Raw genomic sequence first — 25,496 nt, forward strand, 5'->3', positions numbered from 1 at the left:
CCAGTAGATAGAGAAATGCTAGAGATGACTACGTTTATGGATTGCTATTTAAAGGACTATTGAAATGAATTTTAGCTTATTTTTATGGCCTATTTTTATATTTGGGGATTTTGTAATATTATTTTCCTTATTTTAATATAAAACATCCTGGAGCAAGTTTCTGTTCAGAATTTGCACCCTTTGAAGACTTTTCAAGAACCTTTGTTTTATGTTCTGCTTTTTGTTTGTTTTTTTTCTTAACCCCAAGAGCTATTATTTTGTTATTCCGAACCTAATTGAATGTTAACGCAATGCAATCTGTTCTTTCTTTTTTTTCCCCTTTTTTAACTAAAAAGGAAATTAGTCACAATTTCTCTTTTGTGTGGTAAAGCAAGAGTATTTAAAGAGTGTGTTTTGTTTGTTTGTTTTTATTCATTATTTGGATAACTAGAGATCTCCTACCTTGCTTCTAGGATGGGTATCGGACACTTTGTGTAGCCTTCAAAGAAATTGCTCCAGATGATTATGAAAGAATTAACAGACAGCTCGTAGAGGCAAAAATGGCCTTACAAGACAGAGAAGAAAAAATGGAAAAGGTTTTTGATGAGATTGAGACAAACATGAATTTAATTGGAGCCACTGCAGTGGAAGACAAGTAACTAGAAAATGATATTCTTGTTATTTTAATGACCAGTCATTTAAGGTGGTATCTGTCCAGATTGGTAATTCATTCTCAAGTTTTGAAATCCATGATTCAGCTTTGTCTGTACATCAGATTTTGAACTGTTTGTGGGAATAATTTTTAAGTTAAACATTTGTGACTTAGAAGAATGAATCTGTCATCTCTAAGGCGTTTTGAGTACTTACTAAGCCACCCTTCATTTATGCAGGTATTTATGAAGTAGTCTTACTGTGCGTAGGAAGCTTTGTGCTAGAGACACCATTTGAGTTGGTGCTTGGTAGAATGGGTACAATTTTGAAAGACAGATGAGCAGAAGGGAAATTCAAGGTTGAGCAAACAACATGAGAGCTCATTCTAACCTGGTTTAACAGACTAGAGCATATTTTTGCATACTTTAAAATAATTTGCCCTAACCATACAGGCTGAGCTCTGCCAGACATGATTATAGGGCTCCAGAATTGATCTGCTTGAAAAAATAAGTTTTAGATTCTATTTTAGGAGTTTTCTAGAAGCTATGAATGCAAATTGTGAGGCTTAACCCAAACATGAAGTTATAAACATATATTCATTGGAAGGTATTAAAGTTCTAATAGAATTCATTTAGTCTAATTTCATTGTTATTCTCTGACCAAAAGGAATGCAAAGTATCACTCTTCTTCTACCCTTGCCTTTCAGAATAATGCTTAAAATCTCCTTCAGAATGGTTGGCTTTCCTAAACTTCCAGCTCCTCAGGGATGGGGATTCGCTAACTTTCTTCAGTATCTCATTAGACTGTGTCTGGCCCTTTCTGTTTTGAACCATGTTAAGTATTTGTATCGTGAGATAGAAAACATAAACTTTCCAAACCTCATTGTTTGAAATGTACTTTAATAAGTAAAACTATGCCAGAAAGAGTATGCTCAGAAATGGTAGAGGATATATAAGAAAAACAACTGTTAAAACATGTCAGGACTCCAGAATTGCTATGAATTATAAGGACATTCTCTTTAACAAGCCTTCTTGTAGAATCTGTGTCAGGAATTTTCAAAGATAACAATGTTTCCTTTGTGTTTCCAGGCTACAAGATCAAGCCGCTGAGACCATTGAAGCCCTGCACGCAGCAGGTCTGAAAGTCTGGGTGCTTACTGGGGACAAGATGGAGACAGCCAAATCTACCTGCTATGCCTGCCGCCTTTTTCAAACCAGCACCGAGCTCTTGGAGCTGACCACCAAAACCATCCAAGAAAGCGAACGGAAAGAAGATCGATTACATGAGTTGTTGATTGAATATCGTAAAAAGTTGCTGCATGAATTTCCTAAAAGTACTAGAAGCCTTAAAAAGTAAGAAAGTACATCAATTCGTTATATTTAGACATTGGTACAGATGTAAATCACAGCTGCTTATGCAGAAGGCTCCGTTTTCTGTAATTTATCAGTCTTTGTTTGCAGGTGCTTTATCCTTGTAAGTTAGAACCTTTCCTGAGGACTTGGCTAATGGCCCATTTGAGATTATTTGGCACTTTCCACCTCTTCTTTCATTTAAAAGAAAACCCTGCCCTCCTCATGCTTTAGAAAAGTGGTTCATTTTCTAAATACTTAGGGTCTGGGTACTTATCATTGGTACTCTGTCCTGGTCCATGTTAAGAAAAAATATTCCTTTTCATGGTCTCTTAAATTGAATGTAATAAAATCAGTCTCTAAAACAGTTTCCATGCAGGTCGAAGTCCTGGAGGCATTTTCTGTGTGAATTTTCATGCCCCAGTGCTCCAAAGGAGACCAAATACTTGATAGCATGGCCACTCGACTGCTTTCAACAAGCTGCTTAGGAAGAACCTGTAGAATCTAAGGTTCTCAAGGAAAGCCACTGATCCACAATAATTCAATACCCAGAGTTACATTTTCCTATACTTGACATTGACCAAGGCCTAGCTTTGTCTAAACCCATTACTGGAATTTACCTTGGCCGTAAGCAAATCAGTTTCCTCTTCTGGAATGCCACAGGATGTGTCTGCAGTAAATCCAAAGACCCGTAGATAATATTATTTCACATTTCTTAAGTGCCCTCTTTGTTCCAGGAACAACATTAAGCACTTTAAATTATTCTCATTTAATCTTCACAGCAACCCAGTAACACAATCTTATTTTCTTCTTGTTAGAAATAGGGAAACTAAGGCTCAGAGAGATGAAGTGATTTATTCGAGATAACACAGCTAATAAGGTGTAGAGCAAGTCTACCCAATTCCAGAGCCCATGCTTTTAACAACTATGCTCTATCTGTGTCCTCATCACTAGTGTTTAAACAGACTTTAAAAATGAATAGCCCACATTCATGAGGCTATGGCCAATTTTAAAACAGCTGTTGTTCTTCTGTTACTTGGACATCAGTGAGAGTAAACAGGTTTTTATTAATTGCCTATGATAAATGTTTCCTTCCTTTAACCAAATGGTACTTATAAAGGCAGTCCAGATTACATGTGTTTTACTTGCATTTATCTTAGTCTGCTCGGGCTACCATAACGAAATACAAGAGACCAGGTGGCTTAAACAATAGAAACTTATTTCTCACATTTCTGGAGACCAGAAGTATGGGATCAGGGTGCCAACATGGCCGAGTTCTGGTGAGGTCCCCCTTCCTGGCTTGCAGAATGCTGCCCTCTTGCTGTGTCCTTACTTGGCAGAGAGAGAGGAAGCTCTGGTGTCTCTTCCTCTTTTTATAAGGATATTAATCCCATCATCCCATCATAAGGGCCCCACTCTCATGACTTCATCTAAACTTATCTCCCAAAGGCCCCATTTCCAAATATCATCACATTGAGGGTTAGGGCTTCAACATGGGACTTCAGGGGGGACACAATTCAGTCCATAGCACCATTTGGGAGCCCTTGGGCACTTTTGTAAAAGCCAGGGCTTATAGAAAACTGAACTCACCATCTCAACATTCCCTCTTCCTGACTCATCTGGAGTTGGGTACACTCTTTCCCCAAGTTACACAAGCATCAGACACAGGATCCCTTTTGCCAGCTTCTGCTCCTTTGTCCCTTCCACTTCAAATCAGCCACCAAGCCTTACCCATGTCCCCACTCTCTCCACTGGCGCTCCCCATCAGATTCCTAGTAACTCGTGCCTCAGAGCACGTAAGCCCCTCTGCCAGATGAGTGGTCCTTAGGTATAAAGTACTGCCCATGTCACAGCCCTGCTCAGAAACCTTTAGTGGATCTCTATTACCCACAGAATCAGGTCGTACCAAAGGCCCCAGGTGACCTTTTCAGTTTATTTTCTTAGTACACCACACATACATTCCCTCTTTTCTTCACCTCTTTCTGTCCTGTCTTTTAAGTTCCATTTCAGATATCATACCTCACAAAGAAACCATTGTTCTTTCCTGGTGTGTATTTATTGTCCCAATCACTGGATATTAACCTTTTTAAAAACATTTTTACTTTATATTGGAGTATAGTTGATTAACAATGTTGTGTTAGTTTCAGGTGTACAACAAAGTGATTCAGTTATACATATACATGTATCCATTCTTTTCACATATTAACCATTTAGTATCATGTTTGGTTGGGTATATTCTCTCATGTGTGCTTCTGTTACCCCAAGGAGATTTTCTATTCTCCAAAGAAAGATTAGTTAATAATCCTTTCCATTCTTCTATATGGCCTAGTTAGAGACCAAATATTACTTGATTGATTATTGAGCTACTGTTTTCTGCTCATTGTCAGCTCTGTGAATAGGGGAGCAAAGGAGAATGCATGATTGATATCTCTAATTAGTGAATAAAACATGCTCATAATATCATGAAGCAGAATATGAAAGGAAGGAAGGAAGAGGCATATTAGGCTCTCACTATTCATAGTCCATAGAACAGCAGCTCCATTATCACCAGAAACTTGTTAGAAATGCAAAATCTCATATCCCACCCCAAAACTACTGAATCAGAATGTGTACTTTAACAAGATTCCCAGGAATTTTAACAAGATTCCTTTAAACATTAAGCTTTGAGGAGCATAAAATCAGACAAATGAATCTATTGTATAACGATGAGATCCTGCTATGTTTAATACATCTACTGCAGCGGTTCTCAAATGGCACCCAAGATTTCCTGAGCAGAAATTGATTAATCGGTGTTTTTTTTGTTAATTGCAAAAAAAAAAATTAAAATGTTAATTGGTAGAATTTTCTCAATTGTAAGTTTTCCCCCATATGTTTTTCTTAAATACTTGGCACCTGTTATATATATATACTTTTTTTAATAAATTTATTTATATTTTATTTTTGGCTGCGTTGGGTCTTTGTTGCTGCTCGCAGGCTTTCTCTAGTTGTGAACGGGGCTACTCTTGGTTGCGGTGTGCGGGCTTCTCATTGCGGTGGCTCCTCTTGTTGCAGAGCAGGGCTCTAGGCGTGCGGGCTCAGTAGTTGCAGCACACGGGCTTAGTTGCTCCACGGCATGTGGAATCTTCCCGGACCAGGGCTTGAACCCGTGTCCCCTGCATTGGCAGGCGGATTCCTAACCACTGAGCCACCAGGGAAGTCCAGCACCTGTTATATTTGTCTTTCCTGGCAACTAATACTACTTCATCCTGGCTATACAGGAGAATCACCTATGGAGTCTTTTAAAACATGCCTATATGTAACCAAGCCCTGCCCAAGATACCCTGATTTAATTTGTCTGTGGGTAAACCTAAGACATGGGCTTTTTTTCAAGCTGCCCAGATGACTCTCATGGGAAGGCTATGGTTGAAAACCACTAGTCTAGTATAAAATGATACTTATTTAAGGAACATATATCATTATTGTATGCTATTCTTTAATGAACACTATGTCTTTTTAGTAGTCCATCATATTTGAGAAGCCAGGTCTATGGATAGGTTTTGTCATTCGGGCAAAGATATTAAGAATATCTTCTGTGATTTGTATACCCCAAAGCCATTTTGTCTTTTCCCTGCATTGTTAAGCAGTTTTCAGATTGACTGATGATTTGTCTTCATATCAGAGTTTGATGGAACTGTAATTTCCAAAATTCACCTTCAGTTTCTTATATGGAGACTGGCTGCTAGAAGTCCATTATTTTTATATTTAGAACTTAGTGCTATCTATATGGGCAGCTTGAGTCTCAAAGATGTGATAGAAAGTCTCTGTTGTGTCATTAATAGGGTCGGTTGCTGCTTTAGAATTTACACGTCCAGGAACCAGATTGATGATAACCCTCCTCTGAGTGGTTTTTTAAAGTTCCTAAATAGCAATGTATAGTAGCTTCAAATATAGCATTGTTTTTCTTTTTCAGAGCATGGACAGAACATCAGGAATATGGATTAATCATTGATGGCTCCACGTTGTCTCTCATATTAAATTCTAGTCAAGACTCTGGTTCTAACAATTACAAAAGTATTTTCCTACAAATTTGTATGAAGTGCACTGCAGTGCTCTGCTGTCGGATGGCACCGTTACAGAAAGCCCAGGTAACTGAATGTTAGTTAATGTTCCATTCTGGGTACTTCTGTACGCATATGTGCAAATGTTCACTTTTAATTTTCTTCAAAGAGCCCTGTGTACCTTATTATATTTTCCCTGGATTCTTCCTCTACGTGGTCCAACTCAGAAGTCTTCCCACCGATTTGAATTAAACCTGTGCTTCACCTTTTTGTCTCCTCAAGCTGGCTGTCTAATTCCTCACTTTGCAGACTTCTCTAATGAGTGCTTGGTGCCTGCTGCCTTCATCCCACTGCTCCTGGCTCCACTATTCCATTAGCCCCATGCATTCTTTCTTCTCACCTTACTCTGCTGCATCTCCTGGAGGAGAGCAGTGACCTCCTTGCTGAACCCGTTGTGTTGTCTTTCGTTTTCTCCTCATTTCTCCACTGCAGTTGACACTGCCAATTATGTCCTCCTTTAAACTCTCCTCCCTTGGTTTCTGTGATGGTCCACGGTCCTTTTTTTTTTCCCTTCTTGGCAACCTAGTGTCTTTCTATTTTGTTTCATCCTGTGTCTTCTCCCTAATTGTCAGTTTTTGGGGGGGGCTATGTCTTCCCTCGGCTCTTCACTTACATCCTATCTCTCTGGATAAGCACATCCATTTCTATGACTTCCATTGATGATATATCTCTCGTCCTGACTTTTCCTTTTTGTTAAGTCTCATATTTCTAGCTGCCTGCTAGACGGCTCTATATGGATTCCCCACTGTAACATTAAATTCTAGTATCCAAGACAGATATTATAATTTTCTCCTTCAGGCCAGTTTGTTTTATCCCTTATCTTTATTATTCCTGTTACCAGTGACATTTTTCTTTGGCTCCCTAAGTCTCCAAACTGCCTTTGATCCTTTTCTTCTCACTCACTCCATATATAGTCACCATGTCCTACTGATCCTACCTTTTGTCATAGCTCTCATTGTGGTGCCACCTTGTTAAACCTTTTATCTCCATCTTAGTGCAAGCAAGACCTTAGGACTTTACACACAGGCTATTTGATTTAATCTTCTCATTAGTCTCCTTGCTTTCACCCTTCTCCATTCCATCTCTTTCCCCATACTCCCAAATTAATCTTGTTAAAACAGTACTTCCCCCATCATATATTCTCTCTCAGAACCTTTCAGTAGTTTCCTAGTCCCTTAGGATGAAGGGCAGATGATTCAATATGGTACTCGGGGCCACCCCTGTCGACCCTTTCAATGTGTCCGTACATATTTTGTGTCCACCACCACTCTCACGTCCAGCGAGAATCATCCACTCCTGTTGGTTGTTCCCCCTTTGTGTCCCTTCCACGTGCCATGCTCACACCAACTTCTAAAGCTTCCCTCATATAATTTCCTCATCTGGAATTCCCTCTGAATTCCTCTTGGCCTAACAAAAGTTTTACTCCTAATAAAACCCAATGCAGGGGCAACCTCGGGTGTCTTGTCTTTTCCAGCTCCTCTTGCTCGCATTGATCTACTTCACCTTGCTTCCTTGTACTCACTGAGTCTCGGGAACCTTAGAATCTCAGGTACACACCTCTTCACTTCTGCGTACACTGTATTCTTTTATATGTGTTGGTCTTGCTTCTTCCCGTCCCTCAGCTGCTTGCTCTAGACCTAGCGGATGGCGCTGTGTCTTTGCCTTCTCCTTTACACACCCTGCCCCCTACCTCGCACATGCATGCACGCATGCGCAAGCACACAGCCCATCCTAATTTAGGGCATTGTCTGCCTTCTTCTCACTTTCAATTTCCATCACAATCAGGTGCTCTTCTTTTCCTCAACCATAAGAGCCTTGGTTAGCCCCAGCTGGGGAAGCAGATCCTATCAGAACAGTATACATAGAAATCTGTCCCTTTAGTCAAAGGCAATACCTCTTTCCCTTTTTTTTCCTCCTATATTCATTGTCTGCTGCTCAAATTGCTCACCTGGGTTCTAACTTCTCCACTGCCCAGGACAGTATCTGAATTCCTAACACTGTGCTGCTTCTCTCACCCAGACTATGGAGCCCCCTGTGGTTCAGTCCTTAGTCTGTTTTATTTCCCTCACTATCATCACCTCTTCCAGGATATCACCTACTCATCTGTCATGGCCACATAGGTGATTTTCATTTTTATATATTTATTTGATTGATTGATTGATTTTTGGGGGGCTGCATTGGGTCTTAGTTGCTGCACACGGGATCTTCGTTGAGGCATGCAGGATCTTTCCTTGCGGCGTGCGGGTTTTCTCTCTCTTGTTGAGGCGTGCGAGCTCAGTAATTGTGACGTGCGGGCTTAATTGCCCCGCGGCATATGGGATCTTAGTTCCCTGACCAGGGATCAAACCCACGTCCCCTGCATTGGAAGGCGGATTCTTTACCACTGGACCACCAGGGAAGTCCCCACATAGGTGATTTTCAAGTCACTTCTCCAATCCCAATCTTTGGAGTTCTACTTTACTTCTCCAGTTGCTTACTGAGCACATGTTCTTGGGTGTGTCATTGTCACCTCAGCTCAGCCTTCTCTAGAGCCCAAATTGTCATTTTCCTTGTCTTTTTTTTTTTTTTTGGCTGCGTTGGGTCTCCATTGCTGCACGCGGGCTTCTCATTGCGGTGGCTTCTCTTGTTGCGGAGCACAGGCTCTAGGTCCACGGACTCAGTAGTTGTGGCTTGTGGGCTCTGGAGCACAGGCTCAGTAGCTGTGTAGCACGGGCTTAGCTGCTCCACAGCATGTGGGATCTTCCCAGACCAGGGCTCGAACCCTTGTACCCTGCATTGGCAGGCAGATTCTTAACCACTGCGCCACCAGGGAAGTCCCTTTACATCTATTACTGAGCTCACTATACTTCTAGGTCTTTAGATTCAAAACCTTGACGTCCCCCATGCTTTACCCTTCCGTGTGGTCTCAGTCACCAAATTCTGTCCATTTTCTAGTACACTGTCTTTTCCATGTCTTTCTTTCCATTACTTTCCAGGTCCAGGACTTAAACAGCTCATTGAACTCCATGTGGACTAACTTCTCTCTTTGCCTGCAGTCTGGCCTTTTCTTCCCATTTCTCCTGCACCCTGTTGCCACTTTCATAATATTGCTCCCTGTTGATGTGGCCCCATATATACCTATCCATGTCCCCTGTACAAAAACTCATTGGTCTGGTCAAACCAGATCTGTTTTCTAAGCATATACTGTACTTAACTGGCTGTGTGCCTTAGAACATGCTATGCTCTTCCCTTTCCGTGGGATACTGCTCCAACCCCCTTTTCCCCATCCATGCACATCTTACCAGTCTTTTATGATTTAGATCAAACCACCCTTCCTTCTATAAAATCATTTCTGATCATTCTGGCATGTAGTGTCCTCTCCCTTCTCTGACATCACGGGCCTTCTTATGTGGACAACTTAGATGACAGTGTTATATATTCCCTTGCATAGGTATTGTGTGTTGTTGTCTTGTATCGTTAATCTGATTATCTGATATTATTGTATCCATTCCCCATTATATGCTTCTTGAGGTATGAAACCAAGCGGTATATCCTTTCTGGATATTTGCACTTTGCTTTTGCACATTGTATTGCATGTAGTTATAGTTGATCAATAAATAGTTTTTGGTAAATTGATTTCTTTTTTGTGAAGCTATCTAGAGATTGAAGAGAAGTTCTTAATCCAGGTGGCCTGGGACTCAGTAAAAAAAAACTCCCATGTTTATCTACCTAGATCTTTCATGGTTTTATGGTCCATGACAATATATCCTTTTATCTTTCCACAAGGACAAGCTTTCATCTTTTTAAATCTATGTTTTCATGCAGAAGCTGTCACCCTTGATAATTTTATTGCCTTCCCTGGCTGCATTTTTCTTCCTTGTAGTTTAAATCATTACTGCATACAGTATAACAAGTGCAATTAGTTTAACCAGTATTGTAGCCCATTAAACACAAGTTTACTTTTGTGGATGACTCACTTACAGATTATTTCTGACACTCTTATAAAGTTTTTAAAAAGAACCAAGTTGAGGTGAAGGATTGGGAGAAAGCCGGCATTTCATAGTAACATCATTTTTGTGTCAAATGGATTGGATGTAGGGGTTTTGGGTTATGTTGTTTTATACAACTAAAACCTGACTGAATTTTGTTTAAAGAAAAGACTGCAGGATGGTTTTGCCTCGTATAAATTTTTTTAATCAGTTATCTGAAAATGGATTTTATTTATGTTACCTGGTGAAAGCCATTGTGGGTACAAAATTTTTGCAAGGCATTATTTAACTACTGAATTACATAAGCTTTTTAAAAGCTGCTAGATTCCAAGGGGTTTTGAGGGTTGACACATAAAGCAGTCATTATCTAAAACATACGGTGGGAGGACAGCGGCTTACCCAATACTCTTCCCACAAGTAACTCTGCCAGAAGAACATTTCTTTTATTCAATACTTACCATGAACACAGCATTGAGCTGCACTGTGCCATCGACACATCTTTAAGAGACACTCAGGGAATAATGACAGCCTTTATACACATATCTCGGGCATCTTTATGCAAAGCTCATCACCTTAAGGCGCCCCCCTTTTGAAATGCAGCTACCTGTATGAGAGATCATATCATATCATATTGGGCACTGGGTGATTTAGTAAAGTTTAGTCGGCAGCTAGATGGAAATAAGGGTTGGCATGCACCGAGGGGAGGTGGGAGTGTCAGCAGGGAGGAGAGAGGGAGCGGTAACCAAAAACATTGTCCTCTCACTGCCCACTTTTGTCCTGGTAGCCCTATGCATGTCTCCCCAAATAGGCTCTCTGGTCTCCACTTTCTCTCATTCAATACGTGATCTGAAAGGACACAGGAAGCAATGACAAAAGAGGGAAGCGTGCTGACCTCTAATATAGGTATGAGGCATGGTTTTTGACAGTTCATACATTCGCAAAACCAGAAACAAGTGGGCGCCGGTATTACATTTTGAAAAGCTGTGTTCTTCTGCCCCTGAGAATTCAAGACTGGTTGTACTTATATGCACAAGCTACCTTTCTGTTTGAAGGCCTCCATTTACAAGTGTGAATGAGGCAAATACCCACAATGTAGTACAATCTCACATTCTGCTTTGACCTTTTCTATACCTCTTTTGTATTTAATGTTTAGATTGTGAGAATGGTGAAGAATTTAAAAGGCAGCCCAATAACACTGTCGATAGGTGATGGTGCCAATGATGTTAGTATGATCTTGGAATCCCATGTGGGCATAGGTAAGAAACATCTAATGAGATGGCAGCTGTAAGGTATCAGTATTGCTTTTAGGTAGAGTGGTCTTATTATTCTAGAGATTGTTTTGGTTGCTCATCTTGAATCCGAATTTGGGAATGATCATTGTTTATCAAAAGAAGGTCCTCATCGGATCGTGGAATATGTCCATGCCAAAGTCCTACCCATGGTGGGAATGTAGCAACACAAAGTTGGAGGATATTATTATATTAGCCAAGTAAAGTGAATTTCCCAAACCTACTAGCCATGCAGTTGATCATTTAGCTCTCACTTTTGACAGCATGCATGAAATTTTATTGATTTTTCGCCCCTGGCCAGATCGCCTGCTTATGTTGCTGCACTATATCTTTTGAGATCTGTAACTGTTTGGGACTGAGAGACGATAATTGGCTGGCTGATTCTCCACATGGCAATATCTCTGCGTGGCGGTTTGGGCTGTAGTGGTGAATTTACATGTCGGCATGCAACAACAGCTTCTCTAAAACCTGCACCCTTTCTTCCCCTGTCAGGCTGCTGGGAGGCAATCCTAACACCCCAGCAAGTGGTTTTTTGGTGGGCGAGAAATAATGGAAATAGTATCTTGGGGATTATTGTACCACAGTTTGGATTCCCAAATTCTTTCCATTTGCAAGTAACCCTACTTAGTGTGGAACTCTAGTTCAACTCATTGGTTATTGACTGTGGAAATGGCCTAAAGCTGCTTGAGCTCATGGAGTACTAGGACTGCTACTCAGCCTTGCAGGACATTTGGTCTTGTCTAAAACGTCCATAGCACATTTGGTCCATGCAGAAGGTCCTTGAAATTTGGTCCTGTCCAGAACCATTTGGCATGGACCAAACATGCTCGTGGACATTTTGGACCGGACCAGATTTCAAAGACCTTTTGGCATGGACCAGCTGTCTTATAGTCCAAATGTCTTGACGTTTTGGACAGGACCAAATTTCAAGGATCTTTGGTGTGAACCAACTGCCTTATGAACATTTTGGACCGGAGCAAGTGTTTGCCAACCACTACTCAGTATCATTCAATATAAGGACTTAACCATCTCATTATAACTCTTCAGTTTTGAGCTCTTAGACCATAATCCCCAGGTCTCTGAGTTGCTTTAGTATGGCATCTAGTCTGGTGCCATGCATGATTAATCACTTACTAAATAAGTACCTTTAAAATAATTTTCAGATTTAACTATTTCCTCAGGATAATTTTTGCCTTATAACGATTAAAATAATGATTCTATTAATTATTTTATGTTTTGTTATAAATAGGTAATTGTCAATTAAACATAATTTTACTTTTTATTGGTAAGTCTCACTGTCACTGTTGAAAGCACTTTTTGCTTAAGAAAGCAAATCTAAACTATTCAACTGAACTATACATGTAAGCAAGTAAAAAATACGAAAGTAACAAGTCAGGTGGTTACTTATTCTATAAAAATACTCACCCTATAGAGATTTTTCTTTTTTTAGGTATCAAAGGCAAAGAAGGTCGCCAAGCAGCCAGAAATAGTGATTATTCTGTCCCAAAGTTTAAACATTTAAAGAAACTGCTGTTGGCTCACGGACACCTATATTATGTGAGAATAGCACACCTTGTACAGTATTTCTTCTATAAGGTATGTGATGAAATACTTGTGATTTAACTTATGACTATTTAACCCAGCATTGGCTCAGCTTGGTTGTAGGTATCTTTTCCTTCTTTTTTCATGTTTCTTTTACTGTCTTAGTACTGAAATTTGTGGTCAGCAAAACAGAGGCAGTCTATTTAACGAATCAGAAACCAGAAATTCCTTTTAATGCAAGAGATTTGAGATGAAAATTTTTAAGTCAACTTTCTTAAAGTATAGTTTAAATACAGTACAATGTACCCATTAAATGTTTACAGTTCAATTTTGACAAATGTATGCATCCATGTGGCTACCACCCGAACCAAATATAGACGATTTCTATCACCCCAGAAAGTTTACTTGTGCTCCTTTCCAGTCTTCTCCACCCCTGCACCAAACAACGACTAATCTGATTTACATTACTCTGTGATATACAGTAACGTATATGGCGTATAGCACATAAATTTAGATATAATTTATGCAACATACGCATTAGGTTTGCCTGTTTTAGACATGTACCAGAACTTGATCTCCTGTCCTATGTTCTATTCTATATAGTTTTTAAAAGTTTTTTTTCACTTTTTGTTTTGAGATAATTTCATACTTTTTAAAAGTTGCAAAATTAGTGAAATCTCATATACTCTTTGCCCAGCTTTGCCAACTGTTAACACCTTAGATAACACACAACATAGTTACCAAGATCAGTAAATTGATGTTAATTGGCACATTATTAACTAGTCTATATACTGTACTGGAATTTTGCTAATGGTCCCACAGATTTTCTTTTTGTGGTCCATTTCAGGCTCATGCTTGCGTTTAAGGATCATGATCTCCTTAGTCTTCTTTAACCTAGAATAGTTCCTGTCTTTTTTGTCCTAATGATCTTAACATGTTTGAAGAGTGCTGGCCAGTTAGTTTGTAGAATGTCCCTCAATTTGGGTTTGTCTAATGTTTGCCTATCATTAGACTCAGGTTTTGCATTTGGGCACAATTACCACAGAAGCGCTATTGCAACCTGCTGAATGCATCATATCCGGAGGCACATGTTGTCAGTATGTCTCATGATAATGTCAACTTTGATAAGCTGGTTCAGATGGTGTTCTGAGGGTCTCAAGACCCCTCATTTTTGCTCTGTGTGGTTTCACTTGAAAAGAGCATTCTCCTGTTAAAGTAGATATTTTATTCTATGTTGAAATTCATTACTATCATTGTTCATTCTGTTACTCAAATTGTCACAGATTTGGTGCCTGTTTCCTTTCACCATGTCCCCATCATTTTTAAATTTTTATTTTATTGTGATAACCCTTAACATGAGCTCTATGCACTTAACAGATTATTAAGTATATGGTACAGTATTGTTAAGTACAACAGATCTCTAGTACTTACTCGTCTTGCACAACTAAAACTGTATACCCATTGAGTAGCAACTCTCCGTTCCTCCCTCCTCACCCCTTCCCCCTCCCCCGGCCCTAACCTTTTTTGAAGTCTTGTTTATTTTCTGGTACCACATGATGTTCTAGGCTCCTCTTGTATTTTTCTTGCAATTCAATGGCAAGATGCATTCAGACTTTTCTGCAAGGATCACTTATTCCTTTCCATTATTCGCAAATGGTATTTAGAAATCAAGATCTGGGTGCTAGTCGTGCTCATCGCTACTGAGCTGAAGTTGTTGGGCTGAAATTAAAGGTATCTGTATAAACTCAATACTTGAACTCAGTTTATACAGATACCTTTGATTAAATCCGGCAGCACAAGATTCATTGTAACCTTTCCCTTTTCCATTTAGTAACTCCTTTCTTCAGTGGTGAGAAACCTGGTTCTCATCCTCATAGTGTTTATTTATTTGCTAAGTCCTCAAGTACACTTAAAGTAGTTCCAGAATTGCTACTCATACTCCTGTGAGAAACAAATCTAACTTGAGAAATATATTTGTGAGCACTTGTTTTTGTCTTTAGTCTTAGAGAATGTAGTCAAAACGCTGTTTCCAAAGTTACTTTTTTTTTCCTTTTCCACCATTTCAGTGTGGTTATGTTATTTATATAGTTAAGATTTGTGGGGCCTTGGACTCAGTAACTTAACAGCCCCACGTGGGGATGGATGGTTATTCTCTCTTACCTCCCCTTAATAGGAGAGCCTGTGAAGATTTGCCATACAGATCTGCCTAGCAATCTGATCCTATTCCAGAAGCTTGGTTTCCCTCTTTAAGATTTTGGCCTGCAATTCAAGCAACTGCCACCAGATGGAAGGAATGCTCTGTTAAGAAGAACAAAACAAGCATTAAAATAGCTAATATTTACCAGTGGTCAGTAATTTACATATCCTGGTTCCCAATTTAGGAGATTATTTATGTAGATGCCCTCTGTCTTCATTAGGATCTCTATGCCCATTATCATCTTAGTTACTGACTTAGCAATATTCCTTTTTAAGTGCTGCCTTTTGTCCCAAGATGATTTCTGATACCTTTGACCTTCTTTGGCTGCCTTCCTCTTATCTTGCCATTGCATCTTCAACTTGTTGCCCGCCCCTGGAGTACTGCAGTGACAGGTCTTCCTGCTTTCTATTTCTCCATTCGCTCCTCCTTGCATAATTCAGCCAGGTTAATGTTTAGAAAATACCACTTTTCAACTTGTCCTCCAGAAACTCCACTCTCCATTGTCTTAAGAGTTAGTCTGGCTTTTAAGGCACTCCACAGTCTGACCCTGCCCTACCTTATATGTTTAAAATACATATGGCCTTACCTTGGTTCCTGCTATCACCGTATCCTATTCATCTGTAACACCTAGTTCAAAGTCTAACTTCTTTATTCATTCAATCAACAAATATGTTTGAATGTGTTACCATGTGCCAAGCATCGTTTCAGGCGCTTGAGAATTCATAATGGAATAAGACAGGCAAAGTCCCTGTTTTCATGGAACTGTTATTCTAATGGGAGGGTCAGACCTCCCCTTCCCACAAAACACCCCCATAATCCACACCAAACACTGCCTCTTCCAACCTCAGAACACTTCTTTTATGTACATAAATTATGACTCTAGAAAGGCTACAGACAGTATTTTGCATTCTGCCAGAACTGTTACATACGAATGAGTGTTGCCCTTCCAGGTGCTAACCTTGGGAGCTCCGATACTCTGGTGCTGTAGGACTTATTCAAAATACATGTAGCAGTTTTCTGTAGAAATGTCCTCCAGAGCCTGCAGTATATATTTACCTAAATATCCTCAGCTGCGGCAGTTGTTCATGCTTTAAGGATCCATTGGATTTTTAAAACGGCCTCAAGTCTCCCAGCCTGGTAAATTAGCCAAGTGAGAATGTGTGAGAGAAGGAAAGAGACTGGTTTTTTGACATGGCTCAAAAATGGGCTATTGGGCGTGAGCCATGGCCGCTGAGCCTGTGCGTCTGGAGCCTGTGCTCCGCATCAGGAGAGGCCACAACAGTGAGAGGCTCGTGTACCGCAAAAAAAAAAAAAAAAAAAAAAAAGGGCTATTGGGGACTTCCCTGCTGGTGCAGTGGTTAAGAATATCTGCCTACAAGAGGGAAGAGATATGGGAACATATGTATATGTATAACTGATTCACTTTGTTATAAAGCAGAAACTAACACACCATTGTAAAGCAATTATACCCCAATAAAGATGTTAAAAAAAAAAAAAAAGAATATCTGCCTAGCAATGCAGGGGACATGGGTTCAAGCCCTGGTCCGGGAAGATCCCACATGTCGTGGAGCAGCTAAGTCCGTGCGCCGCAACTACTGAGCCTGCGCTCCAGAGCCCACAAGCCACAACTACTGAGCCCACGTGCCACAACTACTGAAGCCTGCGCACCCTAGAGCCCGTGCTCCACAACAAGAGAAGCCACTGCAATGAGAAGGCCGTGGACCGCAACAAAGAGTAGCCCCCGCTCACCGTATCTAGAGAAAGCCCGTGCGCAGCAATGAAGACCCAACGCAGCCAAAAATAAATAAATTTATTTATTTAAAAAAATATAGAGCTGTTGAAGGTGCTGCCCTAAGAGAAATCCAGAGACACCATGAACAAGTGACAACAGTGCTGAAATACAGTCACAGCCTATATTGAAGGACAGCACTCATTTGAAAATATTAGTTCTGGTGGTTTTGCCTGAAGATGTTAATTTTAGTATTTATCTTCTTACCTAGTGGCTTTTTCTGCCTTATGAATTCTTAGCTTGTATTTTTTTAGTATGTTTGTTTTTAGTGTTCTCCCAGTTAAATCCCTTAGAAGTAAGAAGTTTTGTTTTTTGTATCACCCACAGCGTCATCTTTACATATAGTAGGTGATCAATAATAACAGTTAATTGTTTGATGAGGCAGTAACAAAGGCAGTAAAGCATTAGTTGATACTTGTTCGTGTCAATATACACTATAATTTCCTGACTACTTATTGGCATTAACTGACTTTTAAATATAGACTTACAGCTTTATGTCAGTCTACTTTGTGATGATTTTGCAAACCCACTTGGCATTTAAGGTACAGTACCATTAAGTGTTCATATTATATGAGCTCATTTCTTCCCTACAAGAATAGCAAGAGGGTCTCATAAAGTAAGTGAGGTCCTCTTCTGCCTTGGTAGGGCAAAAGTTGGTATTAATATGTATGTAATTATTTGTTTTGAATTGTTTCCTTACAACTCTGGAGTAGAAGTTTATTGCATTGTGATATTAGAAGGACTTAGGACTGCCTGTAGACTATCTGGAGTAGAGTTTCCTGTTTTACTTTAGAAAGTTGATCAAGTGAAAAGCATTAACCCTTTTCTTCATTTTTTTTTCCAGAACCTTTGTTTCATTTTGCCACAATTTTTGTACCAGTTCTTCTGTGGATTCTCACAACAGGTTTGTTTCCCTAGGTATTTCTTGTAATGTAGTTTTTTTGTTTGTTTTTTGTTGTTGTTGTTTTTTGTTTAAATTTATTTTATTGAAGTATAGTTGATTTTCAAGGTTGCGTTAGTTTCTGGTGTAGAGCAAGGTGATTCAGCAATACATACATATAATAGTTTTCACAGAAATGTTAGGGTTTTTTTTAAATTATTTTTTATTGTATTTTATTTTAATTTATTTTTTATGTCAATCCCACTGTCCCAATTCATACCACCACCACCACCACCACCCCCCACCACAACTTTCCCCCCTTGGTGTCCATACGTTAGTTCTCTGCATCTGTGTCTCTATTTCTGCCTTGCAAACTGGTCCATCCGTACCATTTCTCTAGATTCCACATATATGCATTAATATATGATATTTGTTTTTCTCTTTCTGACTTACTTCACTCTGTATGACAGCCTCTAGGTCCATCCACGTCTCTACAAATGACTCATTTCGTTCCTTTTTATGGCTGAGTAATACTCCATTGTATATACGTACCACATCTTCTTTATCCATTTGTCTGTCGATGGGCATTTACATTGCTTCCATGACCTGATTATTGTAAATAGAGCTGCAATGAACATTGGGGTGCATGTGTCTTTTTGAATTATGGTTTTCTCTGGGTATATGCCCAGTACTGGGATTGCTGGGTTGTATGGTAATTCTATTTTTAGTTTTTTAAGGAACCTCCATACTGTTCTCCATAGTGGCTGTATCAATTTACATTCCCACCAACAGTGCAAGAGGGTTCTCTTTTCTCCACACCCTCTCTAGCATTTGTTGTTTGTAGGTTTTCTGATGATGCCCATTCTAACCGGTATGAGGTGGTACCTGATTATAGTTTTGATTTGCATTTCTCTAATAATTAGTGATGTTGAGCAGCTTTTCAGGTGCTTCTTGGCCATCTGTATGTCTTCTTTGGAGAAATGTCTATTTAGGTCTTCTGCCCATTGTTTGGTTGGGTTGTTTGTTTTTTTAATATTGAGCTGCATGAGCTGTTTATGTATTTTGGAGATTAATCCTTTGTCAGTTGATTCGTTTGGAAATATTTTCTCCCATTCTGAGGGTTGTCTTTTCGTCTTGTTTGTAGTTTCCTTTGCTGTGCAAAAGGTTTTAAGTTTCATTAGGTCCCATTTGTTTATTTGTATTATTATTTCCATTACTCTAGGAGGTGGATCAAAAAAGATCTTGCTGTGATTTACGTCAAAGAGTGTTCTTCCTGTGTTTTCCTCTAATAGTTTTACAATGTCCGGTCTTACATTTAGGTCTTGAATCCATTTTGAGTTTATTTTTGTGTAAGGTGTTAGGGAGTGTTCTAGTTTCATTCTTTTACATGTAACTGTCCAGTTTTCCCAGCACCACTTATTGAAGAGACTGTCTTTTCTCCACTGTATATCCTTGCCTCCTTTTTCATAGATTAGTTGACCATATGTGCATGGGTTTATCTCTGGGCTTTCTATCCTGTTCCATTGATCTCTATTTCTGTTTTTGTGCCAGTGCCATATTGTCTTGATTACTGTAGCTTTTTTTTATATATAAATTTAATTTAATTTATTTTATTTTTTATTTTATTTTTGGCTGTGTTGGGCCTTCGTTGCTGCGTGCGGGCTTTCTCTGTTGTGGTGAGCGGGGGCTACTCTTTGTTGTGGTGCACAGGCTTCTCATTGTGATGGCTTCTCTTATTGTGGAGCACAGGCTCTAGGCGCACAGGCTTCAGTAGTTGTGGCTCTCAGGCTCTAGAGTGCAGGCTTAGTAGTTGGGGTGGATGGGCTTAGTTGCTCCGCGGCATGTGGGATCTTCCCAGACCAGGCCTCGAACCCATGTTCCCTGCACTGACAGGCAGATTCGTAACCACTGCACCACCAGGGAAGGCCCTGATTACTATAGCTTTGTAGTAGAGTCTGAAGTCAGGGAGTCTGATTCCTCCAGCTCTGTTTTTTTCCATCAAGACTGCTTTGGCTGTTTGGGGTCTTTTGTGTCTCCATACAAATTTTAAGATTTTTTTCTTCCAGTTCTGTAGAAAATGCCACTGGTAATTTGATAGGGATTGCATTGGATCTGTAGATTGCTTTGAGTAGTATAGTCATTTTCACAATGTTGATCCTTCCAATCCAAGAACATGATGTGTCTCTCCATCTGTTTGTGTCGTCTTTGATTTCTTTCAACAGTGTCTTATAGTTTTCTGAGTACAGGTCTTTTACCTCCTTAGGTAGGTTTCCTCCTCAGTATTTTATTCTTTTTGTTGCAATGGTGAATGGGATTGGTTCCTTAATTTCTCTTTGTGATCTTTCATTTTTAGTGTATAGGAATGCAAGAGATTTCTGTGCATCAACTTTGTATCCTACAACTTTATGAAATTCATTGATTAGCTCTAGTAGTTTTCTGGTAGCATCTTTAGGATTCTCTATGTATAGTACCATGTCATCTGCAAACAGTGACAGTTTTACTTCTTTTCCAATTTGTATTCCTTTTTTTTCTTTTTCTTCTCTGATTGCCATGGCTAGGACTTCCAAAACTATGTTGAATAATAGTGGCGAGAGTGGACATCCTTGTCTTGTTCCTGATCTTAGAGGAAATGCTTTCGGTTTTTCACCATTGAGAATGATGTTTGCTGTGTTTGTCATATATGGCCTTTATTATGTTGAGGTAGGTTCCCTCTGTGCCCACTTTGTGGAGAGTTTTTATCATAAATGGGTGTTGAATTTTCTCAAAAGCTTTTTCTGCATCTGTTGAGATGATCATATGGTTTTTATTCTTCAGTTTGTTAATATGGTGTATCACACTGATTGGTTTGCATGTACTGAAGAATCCTTGCATCCCTGGGATAAATCCCACTTGTTCATGATGTATGATCCTTTTAATGTGTTGTTGGATTCTGTTTGCTAGTATTTTGTTGAGGATTTCTGCATCTGTATTCATCAGTGATATTGGTCTGTAATTTTCTTGTTTTGTAGTATTTTTGTCTGGTTTTGGTATCAGGGTGATGGTGGCCTCATAGAATGAGTTTGGGAGTGTTCCCTCCTCTTCAATTTTTTGGAAGAGTTTGAGAAGGATGGTTGTTAGCTCTTCTCTAAATATTTGATAGAATTCACCTGTGAAGCCATCTGGTCCTGGACTTTTGTTTGTTGGAAGATGTTTAATCACAGTTTCAATTTCATTACTTGTGATTGGTCTGCTCATATTTTCTGTTTCTCACTGCTTCAGTCTTGGAAGGTTATGCCGTTCTAAGAATTTGTCCATTTCTTCCAGGTTGTCCATTTTATTGGCATAGAGCTGCTTGTAGTAGTCTCTCATGATGCTTTGTATTTCTGCAGTGTCTGCTGTAACTTCTCCTTTTTCATTTCTAATTTTATTGACTTGAGTCCTTTCCCTCTTTTTCTTGATGAGTCTGGCTAAAGGTTTATCAATTTTGTTTATCTTCTCAAAGAACCCACTTTCAGTTTTATTGCTCTTTGCTATTGTTTTCTTTGTTTCTATTTCATTTATTTCTGCTGTGATCTTTATGATTTCTTTACTTCTACTAACTTTGGGTTTTGTTTGTTCTTCTTTCTCTAGTCCCTTTAGGTGTAGGGTTAGATTGTTCATTTGAGATTTTTCTTGTTTCTTGAGGTAGGATCTTACTGCTATAAACTTCCCTCTTGGAACTGCTTTTGCTGCATCCCATAAGTTTTGGATCGTCGTGTTTTCATTGTCATTTGTCTCTAGGTATTTTTTGATTCCCTCTTTGATTTCTCCAGTGCTCTCTTGGTTATTTAGTAACGTATTGTTTAGCCTCCATGTGTTTGTGTTTTTTACGTTTTTTTTCACTGTAATTGATTTCTAATCTCATAGTGTTGTGGTCAGAAAAGATACTTGATATGATTTCAGTTTCCTTAAATTTACCAAGACTTGATTTGTGACCAAGATGTGATCTGTCCTGGAGAATGTTCCGTGTGCACTTGAGAAGAAAGTGTAATCTGCTGTTTTTGGATGGAATGTCCTATAAATATTAATTAAATCTATCAGGTCTCTTGTGTCATTTAAAGGTTGTGTTTCCTTATTAATTTTCTGTCTGGATGATCTGTCCATTGGTGTAAGTGAGGTGTTAAAGTCCCCCACTATTATTGTGTTACTGTCAGTTTCCTCTTTTATAGCTTAGCAGTCGCCTTTTGTATTGAGGTGCTCCTGCGTTGGGTGCATATATATTTATAATTGTTATATCTTCTTTTTGGATTGATCCCTTGATCATTATGTAGTGTCCTTCCTTGCCTCTTGTAACAGTCTTTATTTTAAAGTCTACTTTAGGGACTTCCTTGGTGGCACAGAGGTTTAGAATCCGCCTGCCAATGCAGGGGACACGGGTTCAAGCCCTGGTCCGGGAAGATCCCACATGCCGCAGAGCAACTAAGTCCGTGCGCTACAACTACTGAGCCTGTGCTCTAGAGCCCGTGAGCCACAACTGCTGAGCCCACTCGCCTAGAGCCCGTGCTCTGCAACAAGAGAAGCCACTGCAATGAGAAGCCCGCACACAGCAACAAAGAGTAGCCCCTGCTCTCTGTAACTAAAGAAAGCCTGTGCACAGCAACAAAGACCCAACACAGCCAAAAATAGTAAATAAATAAATGAATTTTAATTTTAAAAAAGTTAATAAAAAATAAAGTCTATTTTTTCTGATATGAGTATTGCTACTCCAGCTTTCTTTTGATTTCCATTTGCATGGAATACCTTTTTCCATCCCTTCACTTTCAGTCTGTATGTGTCCCTAGGTCTGAACTGGGTCTCTTGTAGACACCATATATATGGGTCTTGTTTTTGTATCCATTCCGCAAGCCTGTGTCTTTTGGTTGGAGCATTTAATCCATTCACATTTAAGGTAATTATCGATATGTATGTTCCTATTACCATTTCCTTAATTGTTATGGGTTTGTTTTTGTAGGTCCTTTTCTTCTCTTGTGTTTCCCACTTAGAGAAGTTCCTTTAGCATTTGTTGTAGAACTGGTTTGGTGGTGCTGAATTCTCCTAGCTTTTGCTTGTCTGTAAAGCTTTTGATTTCTCCATCAAATCTGAATGAGATCCTTGCCAGGTAGAGTAATCTTGGCTGTAGGTTCTTCCCTTTCATCACTTCAAATATATCGTGCCACTCCCTTCTGGCTTGTAGAGTTTCTGCTGAGAAATCAGCTGTTAACCTTATAGGAGTTCCCTTGTATGTTATTTGTCATTTTTCCCTTGTTGCTTTCAATAATTTTTCTTTGTCTTTAATTTTTGTCAGTTTCATTACTGTGTGTCTCGGTGTGTTTCTCCTTGGGTTTATCCTGCTGGGACTCTCTGCACTTCCTGGACTTGGGTGGCGATTTCCTTTCCCATGTTAGGGAAGTTTTCGACTATAATCGCTTCAAATATCTTCTTGGGTCCTTTCTCTCTCTCTTCTCCTTCTGGGACACCTATAATGCGAATGTTGTTGCGTTTAATGTTGTCCCAGAGGTCTCTTAGGCTGTCTTCATGTCTTTTCATTCTTTTCTCTTTATTCTGTTCTGCGGCATTGAATTCTACCATTCTGTCTTCCAGGTCACTTATCCGTTCTTCTGCCTCAGTTATTCTGCTGTTGATTCCTTCTAGTGTATTTTTCTTTTCAATTATTGTATTGTTCATCTCTGTTTCTTTGTTCTTTAATTCTTCTAGGTGTTTGTTCTTTAATTCTTCTAGGTCTTTTTTAAAGATTTCTTGCATCTTCTCAATCTTTGCCTCCATTCTTTTTCCGAGGTCTTGGATTATCTTCACTATCAGTATTCTGAATTCTTTTTCTGTAAGGTTGCCTATCTCCACTTCATTTAGTTGTTTTCCTGGGGTTTTATCTTGTTCCTTTATCTGGTACATAGTCCTCTGCCTTTTCATTTTGTCTGTCTTTCTGTGAATGTGGTTTTAATTCCACAGGCTGCAGAAATGTAGTTCTTCTAGCTTCTGCTGTCTGCCGTCTGGTGGATGAGGCTATCTAAGAGGCTTGTGCAAGCTTCCTGATGGGAGGGACTGGTGGTGGGTAGAGCTGGGTGTTGTTCTGGTGGGCAGAGCTCAGTAAAACTTTAATCTGCTTGTCTGCTGATGGGTGGGGCTGTGTTCCCTCCCTGTTTGGTTGTTTAGCCTGGGGCGACCCAGCACTGGATCCTACCAGGCTCTTTGCTCTTTGGTGGGGCTAATGGCGGACTCTGGGAAGGCTCACACCAAGGAGTGCTTCCCAGAACTTCTGCTGCCAGTGTCCCACAGTGAGCCACAGCTGTGATTCCAGTGCTCTTGCAAGAGGGAGTGAGCACTCGTCCTTCCAGTTCGCCATCTTGAACCAATCTCTGTAATGTAGTTTATATTTGCTATTAATTACCTTTTATGTATTGGATTGTAGAAATTAGAGAGGTATGCCCAACGTAAAAGGATTTTTTTTTTCTTAGTTCAACAGTTGATCTGCTTGGCCTGGTTTTTGACAATAGCAAAATTTTATATCTGTGCTTTAGTAATGGTCTTATTGTTATTTTCTTTTTGAAAGTTATTTGGTACGTCCTGTTGGAATTGAGATCCTTTAAAAAGTATTTTTTATTTTTGTTAGTGTACACAATGTTTTCCAATAATCCTAAAATATTATAGTTTATTATTTCATCAAATAAAATCTCATACCTTTGCATTTTCTCAGGTTGATTCTCTAGAAAAACATTGATGTTTAAGCTAGCAAAGAAGCTGTGATTCCTGGATAATGCCTTGGATTAGTTAAGCAATTCTACACTTTTAGCCCTCTGTAGTTTTCTGAACATTTTTCACATATAGAATATGCTATATGTTAACTTGATACATAAGTGGGGGATGGGCAGGCATATTTGTAGGTTTGTTTTAACAGCTGAACTGTATTTTGCATTGCTTCTAGTGGAAGTATAGCTATGTAAAGGAGCTATAATGCTCAACGACTCAGAAATTTTGTACTTAATCTATGAGCAATTCAGTGATTTTTACCAAGCTGAGCTGCTGGTAACATCATCACAGCTATTAGAGACTGATTTTCTCAATTTCAAGGCATGTTCCATTCCTCATGATAGGAAGTGATTTTTTCCTAATTTCTTGGCAGTATTTTTAAGAGAATGTATTCTTCTCAATGGGAAGCGACTCTATTTATTTGTTTGTTTGTTTGGCTGCACCGGGTCTTAGTTGTGGCATGCAGGATCTTTAGTTGCAGCATGTGAACTCTTAGTTGCGGCATGTGGGATCTAGTTCCCTGACCAGGGATCAAACCCGGGCCCCCTGCATTGGGAGCATGGAGTCTTAGCCACTGGACCACCAGGGAAGTCCCTGCTTTCTTTCTCTTGAACTTGCCTCTTTGCCATTTGGTATGCTGTCTCTTACATCAGTGCCATGTCATCAGCCCCATGATGCCAGTTAAGCCGATCACTTTATGAATTAATCATCTACCAGCTGTAGAAAGTACCATCAGCCTTCTTGTATTCAAAGCTAACAGTATTGGTAACAGAGGGTTTTATAAACTCTGATGAATCTACTTTTCTTGAACATTCAGATTACTGTTGATCAAAATGTTTGTAATTCCTCACTTCCTTGGAAGATGAATGCAAGTTTAAAGGGACATTTTCAAATTTTGTAGCAAAGTGATAAAGGGAAGTTGGCTTTTTAAACCATGTTTACTAAGCACAAGTTGTGTGAAGAAAGAAAGGACTTATTCCCTATAAAACCCTG

The 25,496-nt window shown here is 39.4% G+C and overlaps 1 protein-coding gene across 11 annotated transcripts in view; it reads left to right on the plus strand.

Moving 5' to 3' along the window:
• ATP11C (ATPase phospholipid transporting 11C (ATP11C blood group)) overlaps window positions 1-25,496 on the plus strand; it is a 167,516-nt gene that overhangs the window by 113,626 nt on the left and 28,394 nt on the right. For all 11 annotated transcript variants that reach the window (XM_073799385.1, XM_073799386.1, XM_033849253.2 and 8 more), the window contains 6 exons: window positions 453-634; window positions 1,719-1,982; window positions 5,929-6,103; window positions 11,198-11,300; window positions 12,784-12,929; window positions 17,706-17,765. In XM_073799385.1, the coding sequence (XP_073655486.1) occupies window positions 453-634; window positions 1,719-1,982; window positions 5,929-6,103; window positions 11,198-11,300; window positions 12,784-12,929; window positions 17,706-17,765 (930 nt within the window). The remainder of the gene's footprint in view (window positions 1-452; window positions 635-1,718; window positions 1,983-5,928; window positions 6,104-11,197; window positions 11,301-12,783; window positions 12,930-17,705; window positions 17,766-25,496) is intronic.

Source organism: Tursiops truncatus, chromosome X (assembly GCF_011762595.2).
Source record: "Tursiops truncatus isolate mTurTru1 chromosome X, mTurTru1.mat.Y, whole genome shotgun sequence".
NCBI classification, from domain to species: Eukaryota; Metazoa; Chordata; class Mammalia; order Artiodactyla; family Delphinidae; genus Tursiops; species Tursiops truncatus.